This window comes from Protopterus annectens, chromosome 8.part1, assembly GCF_019279795.1.
Source record: "Protopterus annectens isolate FY-2018-M chromosome 8.part1, PAN1.0, whole genome shotgun sequence".
In the NCBI taxonomy this organism is placed as follows: domain Eukaryota; kingdom Metazoa; phylum Chordata; order Ceratodontiformes; family Protopteridae; genus Protopterus; species Protopterus annectens.
Window position 1 is genome coordinate 62,026,375 of NC_056742.1, and position 23,295 is coordinate 62,049,669.

General features: G+C 39.4%; 1 protein-coding gene across 2 annotated transcripts in view; it reads right to left on the reverse strand.

Moving 5' to 3' along the window:
- Positions 1-1,002: 1,002 nt before the first annotated feature.
- TSHZ3 (teashirt zinc finger homeobox 3) overlaps positions 1,003-23,295 on the reverse strand; it is a 354,142-nt gene continuing 331,849 nt past the window's right edge. For both annotated transcript variants that reach the window (XM_044081676.1, XM_044081675.1), the window contains one exon: positions 1,003-5,722. In XM_044081676.1, the coding sequence (XP_043937611.1) occupies positions 2,523-5,722 (3,200 nt within the window). In that variant the 3' untranslated portion in view covers positions 1,003-2,522. The remainder of the gene's footprint in view (positions 5,723-23,295) is intronic.

A 23,295-nucleotide genomic window follows, 5' to 3' on the forward strand; every position in this document is an offset into this window, starting at 1 on the left:
CAGAACTCAAAAGTAGCCATTTCTGGGAAATATTTTCTTTTCCTCCATTATGTGAAATGAATAATGTATATGTTTTTAAGACTAGATGCACACTGTAGCTCACTGTCTTGCTGACTGTTACAACTATCTCATCCAAAGTACACGTGTAGAAGTACAAGTGGAATTTGATAGTGACAACAGCTGCATACATTACAAACGCATGAAACTCTGGAGCCTCTCTGATCAGAGAAAATGTAATCTGGCATTAATAATTAGCTATTAAGGTTTTAATGAGCTACAAAACAGTGAAAATGGTGTTTATCATAGAGACAAAAGAATTAATTCCTGGCTGAAATGAAACTTGTATCCTCAGCATAGATTCTCATCACTATGTTTATGCCATGTGATTTGCAGTACCAATGTAGGGAAATTATTTTATTAGTTCCTATTACAGATGATCTACACCAGTTCATAGTTCAACTGGTTACACAGCCAGCAGTCCAGTGGTCTTGACAGTCACATTTCTTCTAATATCTTCAAGAAATGAGGACCATAACATAGAAACAGACCTGTAGAATGTTTTCTTAAATGATAACTGTATAATTCTCTCTTGAAGGATGGAAATGTTGACATACATAACACAGAAAGTATGCAGGAACAGGAAAACTTCATCCTCTGCATACATATATAAATAAAATTCACAGATGCAATCTGAACCATATTATCCTGCAATAAACAATAACACTAGTTGCTTTATTACAATATGCAGCCTAACTGATGTTTTATTGCTATAAAAACAGACTCTTAAGATGGGTTTTTATATGGCAAATAAGCATGTTTTTAACCTGTACTTTAAATATGAAGTTTTACCATCACCTGTTTAAAAACAAATATGAAACATTTAATAGCCTATATGTACAGGATAAAGAGGCTCTGTTATAAATAAATAAAATGCAATTTCAGTTTAGGTCGCTTATTACCTTTTTCACTTTTGAAAAATAAAATTCTGAAGGAAACACAAAATCATAGCAAAAAGACATTTTAATGTTGTAGAAAAAAAGGTAATATGAAGAGTCATATAATGGTGCTTCTTTGTCAACACAAAAACAGGGCACAGAGTGCATTACAGTGTCTGTGCTGTTTACATGCCAATATTTATACATAGATTCTCATAGGGTGTCAGCTGTCAGTTACCTCTGCAAATTAACTGCCAAAAATGGAGACAAACAGAATTGCTCAGTGTGCTGGTAACCACGGGTTACCTTTTATATGCCTAAAGATAAAGCAGCAGGATGGAATCATGGGAGAATAATTAGACAGAACAAAAAAAAGTTACCAATTGGAATAAAAAAGGCATTCTACAATGAAAATAACAACCAAGATTGCTTATAAATAAGTGAATGAAGTAATATCACAGAATGCCTAACAACTTTTGCAGGAACTTATAAACCCTTTTATAAGGTTTTTCTTTTCAGTGTTTAGGAAATACAGTACAAGTTGCAATAGTTTAACCCTTTGAGCACTGAATTTAATAGTTCTGTCAAACATTTTTTCAAATAGTTGTAAAAGTTACAATATGAAAAAAAAAACACATTCAGAAGTTATAGAAATGTATTGTACTGGTATCTGTAAGTCATATTGTTCAAGGTGTTCAAAATAAACTGTGAAATGAACATAGCAGGTAATAAATATGTACATTTTAAGGATCCATATATTTCCATGGATAATAAATGGTCATACCATCGTTAATAATACAGGTTGAATATTTTATACATTGTATTTGTCATAACTTTGCATAATTTACACTGCTGACGCTGGCAATCTATATTCTTACACAGAAATATACATTATAAAGACATGACTTGTATCAGCAGCATGTCTACCTTATTGACACATTCCTTCCATAAAATAACAAAATAATGACATTACCATCAACTGAAGTATAGTCTCACTGAGATTCTACAACTTTATACAAGATATACATTTAAAATTTTAAAGTGAAATTAGACTCCAGAACACCAAGGCATAAAGGATATTCCCTGGCTAATAAAACAGAGGCTCAGCATTCTTAAATATGACTTCCAGCCAGTAAGAATATTAACATAGTAACATTTTTCAAAATGAATATAGAAGTGCTTCAACAGTACTCAGAGGGCTAAAGATCAAAGGCTAATACAGACCAGCACACTTTGATCACACAAAAAGTGCACCAGAGTCCAATATAAATGCTTAACTAAATGGTCTTTTAATGCATGCAGCTTTCTGCATCCCATGGATGCACAGCAACTAAATCCAATTTACACAAAGTTCCAGACACTTACCACTGCATTATTCAACCTTCATATTCTATCAGTAACAACAGCTGATTATGCACCTCTGTTAAAGACTGTACAGGTATACAAAACAGTTCTAGCCAGAATATTACTCTGGTGTTAAGCTTAAATGTGTGCCAAAAAAACCCAAAAAAAGAATGAAACAGTAGCTTTAAGGCTTCTTTGACAGTGTCCCTCAAAGCGAACAATAGTTCTAATCAAAACCAAATGCTATTGTTTTTCTAATTCTGTAACATACAGAAGATGGTCCTCTGGGGATTTCCCATGTGTTTTGCTAAGATGAAGTTTAACAGCATGCTTACTAGCAAAAGTTCGATTACACAGTTTGCACTGGTAAGAAGTTCCAGTCTCTTCATCTGGAGATGAAGCCACCGATTTTTCTGATGGTGACTTTGTTTGTGCTATTTGACTGTTAATGTGTTCACTGGAAAGCTTTGACAAGTCTCTTAACCTGAAACCTAGATGTGACTCAAGGTGACTTATGTATGTAGATGGAGTTCTAATTTGTGAAGCACAGTCATTGCAAAAGAACACTGGATGACCAGTGTCCAAGTTTTTAAGAAATTTTGTTCCACCTGTCCTTCGAAGCTGGTACTTTACATTTGCCAGCCAGTGACTAATTGTTGTCATGGAAAGTCCTGTAAACCTGGAAATGTGCATTCTTTCCTGTGGGCTTAGGTCTGACATTACGTACTTTCCCTCTGATGTCTGACGCAAACTGGCTGCAAACTGTGCCTGCAAAATAAGTAAATGCTGTGGATTCCAGTTTGATTGTCGCCCCTTCCTTTTCTGAGCTGGTGTAGTCTCTTCTGGTTCTTCTAATGTGGTGCCATCGATGTCAGATTTCTCAGATATGCTGGTTGGTGTAGAGGACTTTGATGCATGACTTTCTGTCAGATTTTTCAGCATATCAGATATATCTGACAAGGCATTCTCACGCAGAGGGGAATTGGACATAAATGACACAACTGCAGATGTCTTTGTTGTTGTGACTGTAGACAGAGAAGAAACAGATGATGTTGATGTAGGTGACAAAAGTGGAGAACCCAAAGAGCAGCTTTTGTCACTCTTTCCCTTCGTTAAATCTATAGGCTGATCATTGCTAACCTGATAGAAATAGCGGTCCAAGTGGTCTGCTTTTTTCACCTGAAAAGGTGGAGCAGCCACAGCAGCCTTTTCAGCTAAACTGTTACTCATTTTGAACAGCATACTCATGGGGTCCATAGTGGGCAAGGATGGCTTTGCAGCCTTTCCAAGATGGATATTCATGACAGACTGTAATGCGCTTAAAGGATTTACAAATGGCTGCTCAGGAGGATGGTCAGTAATGATAGCTGTGCTGCTCACATTAGTTGGCGATGGCTTTCTATGATCCGTGTCATTTTCCACTAATTCTTTCACAGGGCTGTTTGCAATGGTACTTTGTAAAACGGCAGGGCTATGTTCCTGACTTTTATAACCATCATCCAAAGTGGAATCAAACTTAATTGGATCACTAGGTTCACTGTTACATGGGGATGGGGTTGAGCATTTTTGTTGGGATATTTTTTCTTCTGGTTCTTTCATTTTTTCTTCAACTTTTGCCACCTTTTCACTAACTTTTTTTACCAGCTCTTCCATAGCATGGAAATTATTTTTGGGAACCGGGGATGCTGGATTGCTGGGTGGTGAAATTAATGGCTGACTTTTTGTTGGAGAAATCATTTCTGTACTTCCAAACATAGACTTCAAAGGTACAGCTTTCCCAGGTGAGCCTAATGATAATTTCATCATGCTTGGAAGCTGGTATGCAGCATGAATACTGGGATAGCCACCCCAGGTAGGTGTGCCATTTTGTGCCTTATTAATTGCAGATGTCACTGTGTTTTCTAATGATTTTAAGATATCTAGTCCCCCTTTGGGGCTCTCTTCTAGATCGTGTTCTGTTAAATAGTGGTACTTTGAGGTGGTATCAAATTTTTCATCTTCTTCATCAAGTGACTTTTCCTTTTCTCTAGGCACATCCTCAGAAGTTAGTTTATCTTTTTCTTTCTCCTTTGGCACTTCTGTTCTCATTTTTGGTGATACACTTGAAGGTGTGCTTGAGGGTGATGTGAAGGTTGTTGCAGCCAGGGGTACCGACTGCACTTTGTCCTCGACAAGAGGCGTGACAGTAACTTGTACTGCTGGTGATTCAGCAACAGGCTTCCCCTTTTTCAGTGCAGAGTTGGTAACTTTTATGAAATGCCCTGTCACCATCATATGGGCTGTGAGTTCCTGCAATGTGTCATGGGAACTTCCACACTCCATGCATTTAAGAATCTGAGATTTCCTTGCCTCAAAGTGCCAAGCGTAGCTGGCTCCATTTTGATGACCATAGCGATTGTTAGCAGTAATATAGGGATTTGATGACTTCTGAAGACTATCTGCTGAGTCTGAAAGGGTTGGTTTTGGTGTTCCACCTGTGGAGTCTGGTGAGCTTGGTAAATCAAACTCCACACAGACCTTCTTTTTAGTACCAGAAATAATTTTTGGTGTTACTGGTGTAACTGGTTCTTTGAGAGGCACTTTTTGGTAGTGTTTTGTCTTAATCATGTGAACACTGAGATCTTGCAGAGACTCAAATGAATGACCACAGTACATACATTTCAGAACTTTTTGTGCATCCTCTTTGCCTTCCATTTCAAGCAGAGATCTTTTACGAGGTTTTGACCATTTTTTTGGATTGTTATTATCAGTCTCATGGTTATCGTCTCTGTAATGTCCTGTTTCATTCATGTGCACAGTTAGTTCGACCAAAGTGTCATAAGCAGCACTGCAATCTTTGCAACGGAATTTACTAGCCCCTGAAAATATTGACCCATACAGCTTACTGCTTTGCCTGTACAACTGAACTGTGCTAAAAAGACTTGGCTCTGGAAGGAGTCTACTCTGAGAGACTTGCTGCAGTGTTTTTGCCATTGCCGTCTGGTGCCAGTCAAAACTACCACTACCACAACTACTACTACTGCTGCTGCTGCTACTGCTACTGCCATGGTTCTTTTCTGCAGCGGACTGCTGGAGATTCAAACTCAGGTTCGACCAATAAGAGTTGGAAAGAAAATTATTGTATACTGCTTTCATTTGCTCTAAGCTATCAGTCACTGCAGCTTCCTCAAGTGGCACTGCAACTTCTTTATTCTCCTCTTCATTTTTAATAGAACTGTTTTCAAAGTCTGCCATTCGATCACTTGCCTCACTGATATGTGACTCGCTGTCCATTTCATGACTTGAGAATTCTGCAACTGGAGAGTTCTGGTAACTATGGCATTCTTTGTTAAATTCTGTTTCAGCGCACATAAACTTGATCGAAGGCTCACTGTCAACAGCATCATCAGGTTCGATTTCTTCATCAGCGAGTACAGCAGCTTTCATTTCATCTGAAACGTACGCTAAAATGAGAGAAGAATGTGTTAAATAATACTGCAATCTAAATACTATTAAACCACAAAACACTGCAAAATACTAAGTTAAATAGTTAAAATGTACTGTTTCTTGAGAACAAAAAAAAAATCTGTTCTTCAAACATAATTTTCCATCTTATTCTTCTCAAGGGGCAACAGCTTGAAATTAAAACTAAATTTGAAATTAATGAAGCACATTCTGGAGGTGGCATTCATTTCTAAAGTAATAAATTACTTGTATCAACCTCAGAGACAGCAGTTCCTGTCTGTCAATTAATATGTCTTATGCATCTCCTACCCCTAATGCATTTCTTAACAGACAGATTCACAATTTAAATTAAGCAAGCATTTTACTCATTACTTTTCAAAACCTCAGTCTTTAATGAACTTAAAGTATAAAACATCAATAACATCTCTTCAAAATAAAAACTTTACATCAATTATTACAAATAAAAAATTGAGATTTTGCAATGAAAATCATCCCAGATTCAAATGCTAAAAGACCGCTTAACAGCTAATATTTAAGTGGAATGCAGGTGCAATAAATGACTAGCTCGTATTAAAGAAGATATTCACAAGGTGATTATAGAAACAGAGGAGAGAGACAAAGAAAATCAGCATAACATTCTGAATTTGTTATAGCTACATCTGAATGTCTAGAGGCCATTACATGTGAACATTCAGCCACCTTAAATCACAGACAAAATGTTCAGCTTTTTTGACAATTGTTCCTTCATTGAAGGTTGTGCGTTAGGCCCGGCAAGCCAGCACGTAAAAATCTACTGCCAATCATTAGCGGACCAGATTTCCGCTGTGGCGACCCCTAACCGGGAAAAGCCGAAAGACACAAACAAACAATAAGGTATTGAACTCACACTGTGCATGTTGAGCATACACAAAATGTGCCATCTAATTAAATACTGCTAATGAAAAGGTTTGCAAAAATGTTGTTCAAATTACTATGCATATTAAGAAGACTGTTTTAATTGTTAAGAGCATTTTTTACTGATTTACAGAATTCACTGAATTCCTCTCTTCCTTACCACCTGTGTAAGATGAATGTGCCTGAGTGTGCATCTCACGTTTTGTACTTTTATATGTATGAATGTATGGACCATGTTTCAAAGACACATGATACATGTGACAGAAAAAGAACACTTGCAAATCTGAAGTCGCTGTCTCCTACAAACACAGCAATTCTGCATTGGGCTGCTACATTAATCTTTTATTTATTTTGCACAAGCATTGGGCATATCTGCACAGTGGATTTTCCATGCATATGTTAGTGTGATAAGCACTATGAACTCTCTAAGGATTTTAGAAAAAAAAGTTGCTATTCTCTATAAAAGGTATAGACTGGTTGATGAAATTGTGTGTTAAAAGTGAGTTGTTGATGCCTCAAAATGTAAAATTGCACTTTATTTGCTCCTTTAATATAAGACTTTTTCCAGTTCCTAAAGGGTAAATAGAGATATTTTAATATACTACAATAAAGCCAACAACACAAATGCCGCAGAAACTATAATTCTAAAAGTTTATAGATTACTTGCAATTCTGTAAGTACGCAAACAGAAATTTCTTTCACAAACAATATATTTACATACACATACACCAGAATCTGAACACTTTTACTGTGTCATAGTTTTTATACATTTTAACTTACTGGAGTAAATTATACTATAAAGAATATTCAGCAAAACGATGACATAATCTGATCTAAAAGCACATGACCATTAAACCATGCTTGGTAACAAATGACCCTGATAGTTTTACCTAGTGCAGGGTTTAACTATGAGCATTTTGGTCTAACCAAAAGTAAGAATCTAGAGAAGATAAGCATAGAGAAAGAGGATCAACCTGGTATGTATCTCCTCTGTATATGGCAACTAATTGCACTTAGCACTAGAAATCAGTTTTATTCTCCTGGATTCATCATGGGATGACATGCTTTGTTGTGTACGGCTATAGCTAAAGAGATTTTAGGATTTAGCAGACACTACAATGACATACCTCTCACTGTCCAGATTTTTGCTTCATATCTTTGATCTGTCTCTCCTAAAACTTGTAGTTTCCAGGCAAATCGCTGGCAAATCACTGAGGACTGAAGGCAGAAAATAATGGCAGACATTTGAGTTTCAGACTTCATATTCTTCAGAAAATTCATGCTAATGCAAAACTTGTCGTTCTATTAACTAAGTTTGTAAGAGCAATATTTAAAAGGTGTCCATTTTTTGGGCCTTTGTCCCCCCATTATTTGTAGATTTGTCCAAATCTCTTGTCCTAAGCAGTTGACAGGTATGATGGCTGACTACGTCAAATGTGCAATAAGTTTAAATATGTGCAGCATAGGATCCATTTATTTATTTAGTTTTTCACTTACTGGTTGTACGAGTCTGAGCATGCTATTTAGCAACCTCAGTGCTCCCAAGCCACTTTAGATATTTACATAGTTAAAAAAATAAAACAAAAGAAAATAACAGAATTCTGCCATCTGTAGTATGATTTGTGTGGTACATTTCTTTATGCTCTTCAATGGTGACCACAAAATAATACAATCACTCCTCTACAGACAAATAAAAATAAAATGCTACTGTGTCAACAAATGATGAAAGAAAAATTGGGATTTTCTAGTGTGAGTACATCTTTCTCATTAATAACTGAACAATTAAGGCTGGCAGTGGCTTTCCAAAATATACCTACAGCATGCACATTATTGCAGCATTCACAATATAACTTTTCATACCACTCAAAAATTTCATATGGACAATAGAATTTCAGTATTCAAAAAGAGATTATTAACCTCACCTACACAGGTATCTTTCTGTCATCTGAGTTCTTACTCAGTTATAGCAGAACTGACCATACTCAATCAGTGGTCCCATATCATTGCAGTTAATGATTATATATTCCTCTATCTAAAAGAATTCCTTCATATTTTCATCAGTAAAGCTACTGATCTTCAGATGCTTTTTGAAGTTAATAGAATAAGGCAGGCAAAGTTCTGATTTTCGCTAGAGTTACCTTCTATATACAGTATGCATAATACTCAAAAGAAATGTCCTAGCAATATAATACATTAATTTTTAGCAATAAAATTATGACTTTATCTTTCTTAGTGATATGTTAATGGTGCGGAAGTTTACACTTCTCAAAGAGAACTGCCAAATCTTGCATATTTGTATTATAATTACGCAGGTATTAACATCATTGTCACTAATATATATCATAGGTTCCTAGGTTGGTACTAGGCTATTGGCCCTAGGGCCTATACAAGCCTAGCCATAACAATTCTCTGGCTATTTCTTCCCACAGTATTTACTTCCCTGGACACCTGTCTAGCAGGGCGACTGACGTGATCCCCGGGGTGAATTTCCTATCTCCCATACAATCGTCAAGGTTCCTTTTGAACAGGGCCAAAGAAGCGCTCCTGCTTGACATGTATGGGCAGTCTATTCCAGAGTCTGTGGAGTCTCTGGGTCAGGAACCTATCCCTCCAGCATGTTTTGTTCATTGCGATGGCAAGGTTTAGATCCCTGGAGCATGCGTCTCTGAGGGATTGGGATTTCTTTAAGTGTAGCATGTCCAACAGCTCTGGGTTTGACATGGCCTTGTATGTTAAGCAGAGATCGCCTCTGGGTAGACGATATGCGACAGGGTATAGGTGGAGTTTTTTTAGACGGTCAGCATAGGGCATCTTCTTTAGGCCGGTGAGTCACAGACCAATTTCAAACCTCAAAAACATCTGAAATGACTTATGAATTCCTGAATATAAGCGTGCCAACATTACACTTGTTTTATGCATACCTGGCTGCTGTCCTCTCAGAAAAGTGATAGTCTGCTGCTGAAATACAAATGCAGCACACTATTTGAATATACTCATCCATTATGGATGTCATGCTAAAGGAGATGAGATAATGTTCAGGAATTCCAATAGAAGGTTTTTCTGATCACAGGACAGGGTCTAGGTAAAATGATAGAGCTTTATTCCATTCTGTTGACTTCTAACATCCTTTTCATTGTACTAAACACACTGCTCCCTTGTTGATTAGGTTAAACTTTGATCCCTCTGTATCTTATGCAATACTGACAAAACGTCAGAATCAAATATATTAAATATATTACATTTCTGCACTGTAAATTACATGTATATAAATTAAACTGGAATGCACTTCTTCATCCCAGGTTTCTTTTATTTTTGTAAACTTCTGTCAACTCCAGTACGTTTCTACATTTCTTAATTATCTAGGAATTATTTAATTTTGACTTTTGACCTTATTCACATTTTCAGCACTTTTTTATTTCAATATTCTTTTACTACCATATTGTAGATAACATCTCCATCTAATCTGCTTTCACAGAAAACTTCGTGAACATAAAAAATAGTGAACATTGTCACCAGCAAGTCACGGTTTACTTTTCCTGATATTGTTTAGCACTAACATATCCTAGATGTTTTTTGGTCACTTTCTAAATTTCCACAAATATTGTCATATATTCTGTAACTCTCCCATAAAGTATCATTCTGTAAAAAAAAAAATGAAATGGATTTGCTCCTTTCTTCATAGTGTGGTCTCATACAAAACCTTTCTTCAACATCCTGTTGCTACAGATTTCCCTAGGTCCTGTGCACTGCAGCTGACATCTAAATAGTGTCACCGGTATTTATAGTAATATCTTATAAGACATCTCTCTTAAACTTGATCTCTGTAACCACTTTGGTGATACAGAAGGATAAAGTCATTACTAAGGCCCAAGTAACCCATGTTTTGTTTGCTGACAGGGGAAGATAGGTAGGTCCATCCCAAGGAGGACTAGGACACATACAGTCTCAGGCCTTCAGAAGAAGGGCAGCATTGTGGTGAACATATTTGGGCAGGCTATTGGCTCACTATGCTGATAACTGTTAGCAAATGAAAAGCAACATATACTTGCACTGTTGGCCCTCATGGTGATGTGAGTAACTCATCCCCCTGGCTAGGCTTTAGGAATACACCATGTACATGCCCTCACTGACAGAAAGCTGGTGAGGGCATAAACCTGCATGGCTGCTTGCATGATGCTCCCACTGCATACTTTCCTCATGCTGTACTATGCATTTTATCTGTACTATGCATTTTATCTCCAGGAATAGCTGATCTTGTAAGAGCAAGCAGTCATAGTTGCTGGGTAACAATTTATCAGTTCTCATGAAGTATAACATATTAACCCTTTGTCCATTTCTGTGAAGTCACAGAAATATCCGTGTTCCCATGATGTAACAACCTTAAACATCTGAGGCATACCCTGTTCCAGTGATGTAACAACATTCGTTATTACAAAACAAAAGAAGAACACTGTTGTGTGCCACTGACTGTGGATATGTGGAGGACAGAGAGCTGCTTATTGCATTTTGCATGTTTGTTGAGTGAAGTGCCATTTCACTGAATAGTATTTCAGGAATGAGAGCTTTGAGCCGGAGCCTTACAATGATGAACATAGTAGCAAGGCCGGGCAGTGCTAGATGGTACTTAAACTGCAGATTCTTATGGTGAATAGGACATGGTATTACCTGGCAAGAAAGGGAGTCAATGGAATGCTTCAGTGGATCCAGAAATAATGTAGAATAAATACAGATACGGAAAGACAGTACCTGTGATGAAGCTATATATAATGTATTTATTTTTATTTTACAATTGTTTACCGGGATAGTCTGACTGGGTTGATAGCCTGTTTTCAGCGGAGGTCCGGGGAGAAAAGCTCCAAACAAAAAATTCAACAGTACAGTACATATGAGAACAAAACTGTGAAACAGACAAGACAGAAATATAAGCATCATTTGTTAACATGAACTAAAATTATTACAATCTAAAGAGAAGGCAGAAACTGCTTAAAAAGTTTGTACTAAATTATTTGCATGTAGTATATGTTATGATCTAGTAAAGGCGAGAATTATGTAATTATATTAGAGTCTGAGTATTCTACTGATATGTAGAGTTAGGAAACTGCTGCTGAAATGACTGGATATGAGAGTGAGTGCAAGGTACATGCTGTATAAGGAATGAAAGGTTAAGGAAAGTCAAGGTAGTAGATCTGAGTTTCCTGGTTTCAGTGCAGAATGAAAGGCAGGTGACAATGGTCAGTCTTCATTGTCCAAGGTTTAATAATTAGAGGGCAAAAATTAGAAGAAAGAGAGATACATAGAGAAAAGCATGGTTCAAACTGTAATGAGGAAATGAGAAAGGTGGTCCAGGAGATGATATGGTCTTCATACTTTTAGTGTCATAATGTGCAGCAAGTATGTAGCTGGGATATAGCAAAAGATGAAGTACACACCAAGCACAGATATCATGACTACTTTTTCCTAGTGCAGACTTTGCAGCTTCCTTTACGAGGATATGATGGACATCATAGGAGTTAAAAGGCAACTTAGCCAATGGGCTATTTCCACTTTGCCAGTACCCACCCTCAGGCCTTCCCTCCCTTTTCAAAGAAGCCACATAAGTTGTACCAGGTGTGAATTTATGATAGTTGCCCAGCTACAGACAATGAGTATGTGTGGTCTTGGTGTATTTCAATAGTATTTGAAGACTGAGTGATATTTTTCTCAGTTTCTTAACACCTACTAACAATGCTTCTTTCCTCTTCACTTGACAGACCTATACCCATAAGGACCTTGGGGGCTACCACTAGCCTCAAGACTGCAGAAGTCTACCAAGTGATTTGACCAACTTACTTCTTAAAATACAACACTGGTTCCCCATTTATGTAGGTTAAGGAGTTCCGGAGACATACCCAGTGACAAAGATAAACTAAATAAAGTAAGTGTCTCTCTTTCTCAATTCTACACTGAAACATATTCACCGATTACTGCAAATAGGCAAACATATGATAAGTGAGTTAATACAGAATATGTGACCTGTACAGTGGTGTGAAGTTTCCTTTTACTTTCTGCTTCTAACTGCATTAAATAGTCTCTCTGTATGGTTTAGCATAGCTTGGAAATGCTGTAAATAATGTAAATATTGTGCTGCTTATGTGAAGGAAATATGGCATTTGTGCATCAGTACCAGCATTACTCTCCCCTTGATATTAATTCATACTATTTTAACTAACAGCTAAAAACAAAAAAACTCCAACAAACGAAAACAAAAATGAAGCAGGCAGTGAGGCTCCACACAAACATTTTATTTATATTTATACTATTTAACTTTAAGTGCTTGAGTTATCACTCGTATACTCTGATTTTCTAGAGTTATCACTCACATACTCTGATTTTAAGCATAATGTAAGGTACTACAAGTTTTAACTCAAAGACTGTTGCTGAAATAGGTCCCTCTAGATCAGTCCTCTACCCTGGCCAATAACATTTTTTTACATCAACAAATTTTTCATCTCGTCATCACCAAGTGATCTTGAATTGCCAAGGATATTCTCCAATCAATGTCTAACAAAATCAGTTTTTTCTTCCTCCCCATACTAACATGCATATACAGTTCTGTTTTTACCTTAGATATTTCATTTTGCTAGGTTCTTCTCTACTTCTTGTCGGACTCATTTGCCTGCATTCTTGTCATGTACTTACCTTTGATATTTCATTTTGCTAGGTTCTTCTCTACTTCTTGTCTGACTCATTTGCCTGCATTCTTGTCATGTACTTACCTTTGATATTTCATTTTGCTAGGTTCTTCTCTACTTCTTGTCTGACTCATTTGCCTGAATTCTTGTCATGTACTTACCTTTGATATTTCATTTTGCTAGGTTCTTCTCTACTTCTTGTCTGACTCATTTGCCTGCATTCTTGTCATGTACTTACCTTTGATATTTCATTTTGCTAGGTTCTTCTCTACTTCTTGTCTAACTCATTTGCCTGCATTCTTGTCATGTACTACTCAAAGCAGCAGTGCATTGCATGTTATCTTTAGTGTGCTCTATCTACTACATAGCGTGGCAGTGCATCAAACACAGTTTTTGTGCATTCTCTTTATGTATTATTCATTATCTATGTGCTTTGCAGATGTCCTTACACAGCTCCAAGGAAGTCAAGACTTGTCTTACTGCTTTTGCCCTTTTTTAGATGATTTGTCATCCAACATCACATATGTGTACACATGCACAGACAAAAGCATCACAGGATCCTAGAAGTCCATGTCACATTCAACCAGTACCATTTTAACTTCCCACTTGTACACACTTTGAGCATCCATATTGTCCATGAATAGACATCAATCATTTTTTTTCACCTCTGCCAGACGTTAACTCAGAAGGAAGCCATTAGGCTTCTGAAGCAGTGTTCCAGGCAAAACACCTATTACCGTAGGTTTCTCTGGATGTTGTTCTTTTGTATTTAGCAGTATGACTCATTCCAGATATTATCAGTATCCTTAAATGATTTGAACATCATTGGAGGAAAAAGGAAGTTAAGGAACAATGTGTTCATAAGATCATATGAGATTACTAGGCTAATGGCTCTGGGGCCCTTACAAGCCTAGCCAAGAGTTTATCCCCACAAAGAAACAACATTGCTGATGTTTGAGATGCTATGGCTACATCATACTTCAAAGCTAACATTGCACTTGTTGCAGCAACTATCTGGACCATCCCATTTTATTAGTTTTCAGTTCTGCAATACAGCATGTTTAATAATTTAATAACTTCCTAAAAGAATGTGATTGCCTCATGCAGATGTTTTTAGGGAGAGGGTATCCTGAGCCATTAATTTGTGAATTGATCACACAAGTTAGCATTAAAAGGGCAGTAGGCTTTTATATACCCATTTTGAGTTACAGAGATATACACCCTATAACATCGATAGAATAAATTCCTATAAGTGACACTATACCAATGAATAATAGGGATGTTAGAACTTTAGGCAATGAATTAAGCAGGAACTGTAGAATAAGTTTCATTTTTACTGATAGTTTTGAGGCCTTTGATGTAAATAAAAAAATATTCTCAAAAATTGAAACTTATTATTAAATGACAACATTATTAATAAATTAGGTGAAAAAACAACCTTTATATTTAGAAGAGGTAACAATTTAAAAAACCTAATGGAGACATCTAAATTAAATTTCACTAGAACCCCAGGGATGTTCAAGCATGAATCTTGTAACTACTGTGGACACATAGCAATGGGACAGAGATTTACCATTAAGAACATAACATATTACACTAAGAAGAGGTTCAACTGTAATACAAAAATGGTGGTATACTTAGCTTATTGTGACTTCTGTCCAGTCTTTTACACTGGAAAAACGGACAGAAAGTTTAAAGAAAGAATATATGAACATCTCTACAGTATAAGGAAAAACAAAACTGAAAATACATTAGCTAGCATATCAACAACTTCCTAGCACACATATTTAAATTTAGAATAATTGATCAAATTACTCAAGACATAAGAGGTGGACCTGCCTCATTATTGTTAGAACAGTTAGAGCTACTTTGGCAATTTCGAGTTGATGCCCATCACCATCCGGGATTAAATGAGACTTGTTCTGTTTTACCTTACTTAAAAGTAAAAAGTTTGACTAGCTAATTCTAAGTTCCAAAGAGAATTGGTTAGTATAAAATATGTTTAAAAGGTTTGTATTGTCCTAGTGTTGTCATTTACAACCAACATTATTTTTTTACGATGTTAATAGCTTTAATAATTTACTTGTAGTAACGTAATTTAATGTTTGAAGGTGCTTATACACATCACAGTTTAGTATTTCATGATCTATAATCAATTGTTTTAGAGTGTATTTAACTTTGTATTAGACCATTTTAAGTGTGTTCCTTGCCTTCTTTAATAGAATTCAGGTTTTACCTAAAGTAGTTTAACCAAATCTTTTAAAGCCACAGTGGTACGGCGGTAGCATTGTTACCTCACAGCAAGAGGTTCTCCCGTTCAATTCTCGGCTGGGCTTGGGAGTGCCTTCTGTGTGGAGTCTGCATGTCCTCCCTATGGTTGGGTAGCGTTCGAAAGACATGCATGCATAAATGGGCGTGCCTTCATTGAAGGTTGAGCTGGCACCTCGGCGTTTCGTAAAAAAATCTACTGCCAATCATTAGTGGACCGGAGTTCCGCTGTGGTGACCCCTTACCGGGAAAAGCCAAAAGACAAACAGTTTAAACAAATGTTTTAAAATATTCTTTTCCTGTTATCATAGGGGTTAATTAAAGGTGTTAGTTTGTATTTGATTTTACACTAAGTAGCTGCAGGATGATTATGTTTTGGTTTTAAAAGTTTTAAAAAAGTTATAAAGTTAAAAATTTTAAGGGTTAATTATGTTATTTAATATGTTAATGTTATTTGTCACATGACTGTTCATTAAAGTACTTAAGCATAGGCTTATGTTTAATCGTTTATCTGAAGAAGTCGAGTCAGTGTACCTGACGAAAAATGCTTCATTAAACTTCACTTTTTATTCTCTTGGTCTTTGAGTTCTTTCGTTGCTTTGGATTTGTATTGTATTTGTTTTTATTTTCCATTTGTACTACTTTATACAGTCTGTCAGGTCTGCGTGGGGCAGGTGGTTGTAAATCTGGGTTTTAGGATGCTGAGGAGAAGGCATCCAGAAAAACAGGTAGGATTGGAGGTACAGCAGAAGGACTCGGAGTCCATCTGAATGAGGTCATACTACCTCTTTTGAACCTCAGTCATTTCAGTGGATACCCACTTAAAAGTGGTCTTTCATCTTAGATATTGCTTCCCCCAAAGGTCAAATCCTCAGCTGGGGAGTCATGGTCTATGGGTTCTTCTTCTTCTGGGGAATTGCACTCCAAGGGAGAAGTGATCTGGGAGGTATAAGAGAGAGAGTCTTCAGAGGAAGAATCAGAAAAATCCTCCTCTTCTCTTCTAGCAGGGTCTGAGGTTTGAGGCCTAGGACTCAAGAGTGGAGGGGCAATGCTAGCACTGCCTGCAGAGGTAGGCCATAGGGCCATAAAGGCATGGAACAAGCTTTGGCTGAAAGTCTGCAAGTCAAGCATACTTTCAGAAAGGGAAGAGATATACTTCATTTTCTGTTCCTTGTTGAGGGGCCTAGCTGGCATCCAAGTACGAGAAGACCTTGAGTCTGGAGACTGTATGGGAGCAGTGGAATCTGACGGGCCTACTGAAAGCACTGGTCGCCCCCTTGGCATCGGAGACAGACATTGGCAATGCCTCTATGGGCATGCTGTCGGCATTGGATTGTGCAGCTTCCTCAGAGGTACCTGCTTTATCCTTTGTGGTGGGATCAGATTCCTCTGCCAGGCCGATGTTGACCACAGGCTGAGGGATGGATGGTAGAGATGCAGCAGTAGTTATAGGCTGCAGGGGTTTAGCCTTCTTTGGCAGTTCTGCAGGAATGTCAGAAGAAAGTACAGTTTTGTACCTACCATAAATGTAGATGTCCGATAGGAATGCATCTGCAGTCCTTACAAATGGGTTGTCCTGTCGTCAGGCAGCCCTTCGGTCGGCCGGATTCCAAAGTCTGGGTCCGGCTTCGGCTGGTGTCGCACTTCACCCGACGTCATAGCTGCAGTTCTTCAGGTATAAAGGCATCAGCCGACGCCATTTTCCTCAGTGTTTCTTGCCCTAGATGCCAGGTGCCCTCTTGGATGGCTAAATTTGGATAAATGCCAATGTTTCCAAAAAGTAGAGAGCAAACACATAAAATAAGCATGTATGTACATATATACAAACAAATACACCATAATAGATCCCCCCCAAGCTAGCTAAAGGAAGGCAAATACCCTAGGAGTACCACAGAGGGGAAGGCGGGTGAGTAATCCTGACTGCAGATGCATTCCTATCGGACATCTACATTTATGGTAGGTACAAAACTGTACTATGTCCTTCAAGGATGCATCTGCAGTCCTTACAAATGGGTAGAATACCATAGCCAAACTAGGGGAGGAGGAAAAAAGAGAGATTATGGTGTAGTTAGGATCCCTTGCAAAACAGCAGTGGCAAAGCCTGCTCGGGATCTAGAGTATAGAGGTAAATTATAATGCTTAGCAAATGTATGCACGGAGGTCCAAGTAGCAGCCTCTATAATGTCCTTGGCAGCCACCCCTCGTAAGAAAGCTGTAGTAGTGGCTGTAGCCCTTGTGGAGTGAGGCCTGATGTTCTCTGGAGTTTTCTTTCCATGGAAGGAGTAACAAAATCTAATGCAATTTCCTATCCACTTGGAGATTGTCTGCTTTGAAATTGCTTTTCCTTCCCTTCCTGTTGCATATGCTACCAGAAGCTGGTCAGTTTTTCTATTGCACTTGGTTCTGTCCAGGTAGTAGCGTAATTGTCTATGCACATCCAAAGTATGCAACAGTCTTTCTCCCCTGTTCTGTGGGTTTGGGAAGAATGTAGGTAGGTGGATAGCCTGGTTTAAGGACACTCTGGATACCACCTTAGGCATAAATGTAGGATTTGTTCTCATGGACACTCTATCTTGATGGAAGATCAGGAAGGGTTGCACTGCCATTAATGCCTGTAGTTCAGAAACCCTTCTTGCTGAGGTGATTGCCAGCAGGAAAGCAGTCTTCCAGGATAAGTATTGTAATTCTGCTGTTGCTGCTGGTTCGAAAGGAGGAAGTGTCAACTTTTCTAGCACAAAGTTCAAGTCCCATGTTGGCAATGGTGGTTTCCTAGGCGGTTTTACATTTTTAATTCCTCTCAGAAACTGCCTGAGCAGAGGATGTGAGAAGAGAGGAGGATCCAAGCTGTATTCTGCCGAAATAGCTGATGCATGTATCTTGATGGAAGAGTAGGACAGGCCTGTATGGAAGAGCTCTGCCAAGTACTCCAGGATGTTGGCTATGTTTACCAGTGACACATCTTTTCCCTTTGCAGTACTCCAAATGAGATATCTTTTCCATTTTGCTGCATACTTCTTTCTTGTTGAAGGTCTGCGAGCCTCAAGGATAATGTCTTTAACCCTTTGGGATAAATTTGGGTTAATTGCTCTTATGTAATGTTCCAGGCAGTCAGCTGCAGAGTTTTCAGGTTTGGATGCAGGATGTTGTAGTTGTTCTGTGTTAACAGCAATGGAATCAGGGGTAGTGTCCACATTTGTTCCCGAGACATGCTCCTCAGTAAGGGGTACCAATGTTGTCTTGGCCAGTCTGGAGCTATCAGAATGATCCTTGGACGTTCCTCTTTGATCTTCAATAGCACCTTGTGCATCAAAGGAAGTGGAGGGAATGCATATGCTGTCAGGTTTTTCCAACTGAAAGATAGGGAGCCCACCTTCCAAGCAAGTGGGTGGTACGTCCTTGTGCAGAATTTCTTTAGTTGGTGATTGAGTGGGGATGCAAATAAGTCTATTTGTGGTAGTCCCCATTTTCTTGTGATGGTTTTGAAGATGTCCGGGTGCAGCATCCATTCGTGGGCATCCGTGGTAGTTCTGCTTAATATGTCTGCTAGAATGTTTTCTTTTCCCAGTACAAAAATTGCTTGTAACTGAATGTTGTAGCCCAGAGCCACATTCCATAGGTCCAGTGCCATCCGGCATAGAGGGTATGAATGTGTGCCTCCCTGTTTGTTGATGTACCACATAACTGTGGTGTTGTCTGTCCTTATCATCAACTGCCCTTCTTGGAGAAATGCTCTGAATGCCTGGACTGACAATTTTACTGCCAGCATTTCCTTTAGATTTATGTGCAGGTGCAGCTGATCTTGAGTCCATAAGCCTTGTATGCACTTGTACAGCATGTGGGCCCCCCAACCGAGGTCTGAGGCGTCCGTTGTGATGGTTTGGCTTGGCTGAATGTTGTAGAAGGGCAGTCCTGTGTTTAATTGACAGGCCTGAGCCCACCAAAGGAACTCTTGCTTCAGGCATGGTATTAGTGGAATTTTGGTTTCTAGGCTGTGTTTGTGTTGAGACCATAAATTCTTCAGATACCACTGTAGCTTTCTCATATGCAGCCTGGCATGAGGGATCAGAATTATGCAGGATGCCATGAAGCCCAGGGCTTGCAGCACTTTTCTTGCTGTTAGATGGTTCTGTTTTGTTAATGCCAAGAAGTAGAGAGGAAGTTGTTCTTGCTTTTCTACAGTTAGTAATGCCATTTGCTTTGATGTGTCCAGCTCTGCACCCAAAAAGGTTATTCTTTGGGATGGTATCAGCCTTGACTTTTTTATATTGACTGTATATCCCAGGGCTTGCAGCAAGTAAATGACTCTTTGTAAGTCTTCTGTTAGCTTGTTTTTGTTGTCCGCTTGTATCAGGCAGTCGTCCAGGTAGGGATAAATTTGGATTCCCTGAAGTCTGCAATGAGCGATTACTGATGCCAGGCATTTCGTGAACACTCTGGGCGCAGTAGATAAGCCAAAGGGCAATGCTGAGAATTGATAATGCTCTGATCCTGCAAGAAATCTGAGGTATCTTCTGCAATTTGGTCGTATGGGGATGTGCAGGTATGCCTCCTTGAGATCTAGAGTTACCAGCCAAGACTCCTTGCCCAGCATGGGAAGAAGCTGCTGTAGAGTCAGCATTTTGAATTTTGGAAAAATGAGGAATGTGTTTAAAGCGGACAGGTCGAGAATAGGCCTCCATTTTTTCTCTTTTCTTGGTACCAGGAAGAGTCTGGAGTAAAATCCCTTTCCTTGTTCCATAGATGGTACCTTTTCCACAGCTCTCATTCTTAGTAATTGAGCTATTTGTTTTAGAGCTTCTGCCTTTTGATTTGGTGGTAGGTTTGGTATTCCTCTTTTTCCTGGTAGAGTATGGAAATGAAACCTGTAACCTTGGTCTATAGTTTGCAAAATCCACTTGTCCCTTGTGATGCAATGCCAGTTCTTTGAAAATAAGGCTAGCTTTCCGCCTAAGGGTGCTTCTAGTTGTTCCCTGGTAGGCGGTGCCAGAGCCAAGTCACTGTGATTGTCCTGTTGCAGTGGTGGTGGCTGCGTCTGTGCCTCGCTGGTTGTTGCCCTGCCACTGGCGTCCCCTGTAGGCACCCCTGGATTGATTTCTGCCTCTTGAACGCCTATTCCTGCCTCTCTGTGCTTTAGAGGAGTCTGGAAAGGACCAGTTTTTGGAGGGCCAGTTCCTGCTAAACCTTGGAGGTTGGACCTGTAAGAAGTCTTTCACTGTTTGTACAGATTTTGCCTTGTCTTCCATTTTCTTCAGTACCTGCTGTGCAGGGGAACCAAATAAATTGACCTTGTCCATGGGAGCATCTAATAGTTATGATTTGACATGGTCCGGCAAGGCCTGTTCTTTCAACCATGCATGCCTTCTGATAACTGTGCCAGTCATGGCTGATCTAAAGGAAGCCTCCAGTGCATCATAGCCGCATTTTAAAGAATGGTTACTAACTTGCTGAATGTTATGTACCATTTCCTGAACATATTTCTTATCTAAAGGTTCATCAGAAGACAGTTTTTTAGCTAACTGATCAAGCATAAACTCCTGATATTGGATCATATGAAATTGACAGTTCAAGGCCCTAGCTGACAGAGTAGCAGAGGTGTATACTTTTTTACCCCATCTCTCTAAGGACCTTGATTCCCTTTCAGAGGGGAGGGGATTTTTAGCAGAGGTAGATGCTACTGCCTTAGGCCCCTGGGAGATAGTCTCGGGATCTGCAAAAGGAGCCTTGTATAAATGGTGATGTGTGTCCAGGACCCTGTAGAACCTATCGGGCTTAGCAGGGGCTGGAGGTAATGAATCAGGAGCAGTACAAGCATCATTAAATGCATCATCTACAACAGAAAGAACTGGAGGTATAGCTAAAGGCCTATGTTGTGGTAAATGCAAAAAGGTTCTAAGCCTTTTCCTGGAGTCTGAGAAATCTTGGCCCTGCCACTGAAATTGTTCCCTCATGGCATGTAAGGTTTCCCCAAAGGAAAATTCCTCAGGTGGAGAGGCAGAAGGGATCGACTCTTCAGCATCAGAGTCTTCGTAAGGAGAATAAGGAGCCTCTGGAGGGTCTGTATTGTCTGAATCAGAGGAATCATCCGTGGACACTGGCTCAGGGGGCTCTGCTCTAGGTCTCTTCTCTGGACGTGGATGAGAGGCCCTGTCTGGATGAGGTTGGGATCCCCTAATTAAAGAAATGAGATCCTCTGCCAGAGAAAGCATTTGGGAACTGGAGCTGGGCCTGTGAGAGTGGGGCTTAACAGGCACAGTCCTAGTAGCCTTAGCTGCTTTAGCCCTAGCAAAAGCCTTAATGGACATGGCTGCAGGAGGCCTAGCAGCTCCACGTGCAGGGGTAGATATATCCAAGGGAATAGTGTCCGATAATTCCTGAGAAACCACAACTGCAGGTTGGATTTCAGAAGCCGATTCTGCCAGGTTAGAAGAGGCCTCGGTAGAAGGCATCGGCTGAAGAAAGAACCGCTTGCTCGGTTTCGGCCGAAACCGAGACACTCGCGGTTTGCTTAACCGCGGTTTTGGCCGAAACCGCGGACCGCGAGTGTCGGTCCTTTTCTTTGTGTTTTTTGGATATTTGTGTAGTCGGAGGATCCGACGGCATAATATAAGCAAAATCAGAGCCGAAAAACTGCTCAGCAAACTCCGACCGACGTCTAAGCGTCCGTCGGTTAAAAGAAGCACAGGCTAGACAAGCTGCTACGTCGTGGTCTGGGCCTAAACAAGGTAAGCAGTAAGAGTGGAAATCTTTATGAGGTATTTGTTTCCCACAAGTTAAACAGTTATTCACTTTTTCTGACATCGGCTGAGGCAAGAAAGAGTCCCCAACGGGGTACTTAGCTTTTTAGAAGTCTTCGTAGTATTCGGTAGTAGTAATCTCTGAATCTGACCGACCGGCACTTGCGAACAGCTTCTGCTTCGGGCGCCACACGGCAAGAAAGACTGAGGAAAATGGCGTCTGCTGATGCCTTTATACCCGAAGAACTGCAGCTATGACGTCGGGTGAAGTGCGACACCAGCCGAAGCCGGACCCAGACTTTGGAATCCGGCCGACCGAAGGGCTGCCTGACGACAGGACAACCCATTTGTAAGGACTGCAGATGCATCCTTGAAGGACATCCCTCCATCCCTAACACTAGTTGTTTTAAATGCTGATTCTCTAAATATAAGTTTAGAGTATGCAAGCGGCTACGTAGGGTTTTGGGGATAAACACCTGACAAATAGGACAGTTCTTGTAACTGTATTCTTTACGCAAGTAAAAAAGGCACTGATCGTGAGTGTCATTGTGGGGAATGTGCCGGCCACACTTACACTTGCCCTTTCTGGATGACATGAACAAGCAATATGATCAAAAAATGAAGGACTGAAAGGTTCCCAATGGAGTACTTATCTAACTTTTCAAATATGATGTCATCGGGTAGCAGGAACACCTGACGTATGACTGGCGGCTGAGAAGTTCTGAGGGCTGGTGTGTGTAGACATCACTTTTATGACCCATGTTCCCTGAGCTGATGTCAGACATCCCACGCACCACTGAGGGACTGAAAAACTGTGGAATACTGGCCAGACGTACGCAAAGAAAAAGAGGTAAACCCACATGTAGAATACTGCAACACTGGAAAAGAAGGACATCATCTGAAACTCAAATGTATATCATTATTTAGTGACTTCAATCTACAGTAATTTGCCAGAAAAACACAAATTTTATGAGGGACAGACCAAAAATATAAGGCAAAAGTCTG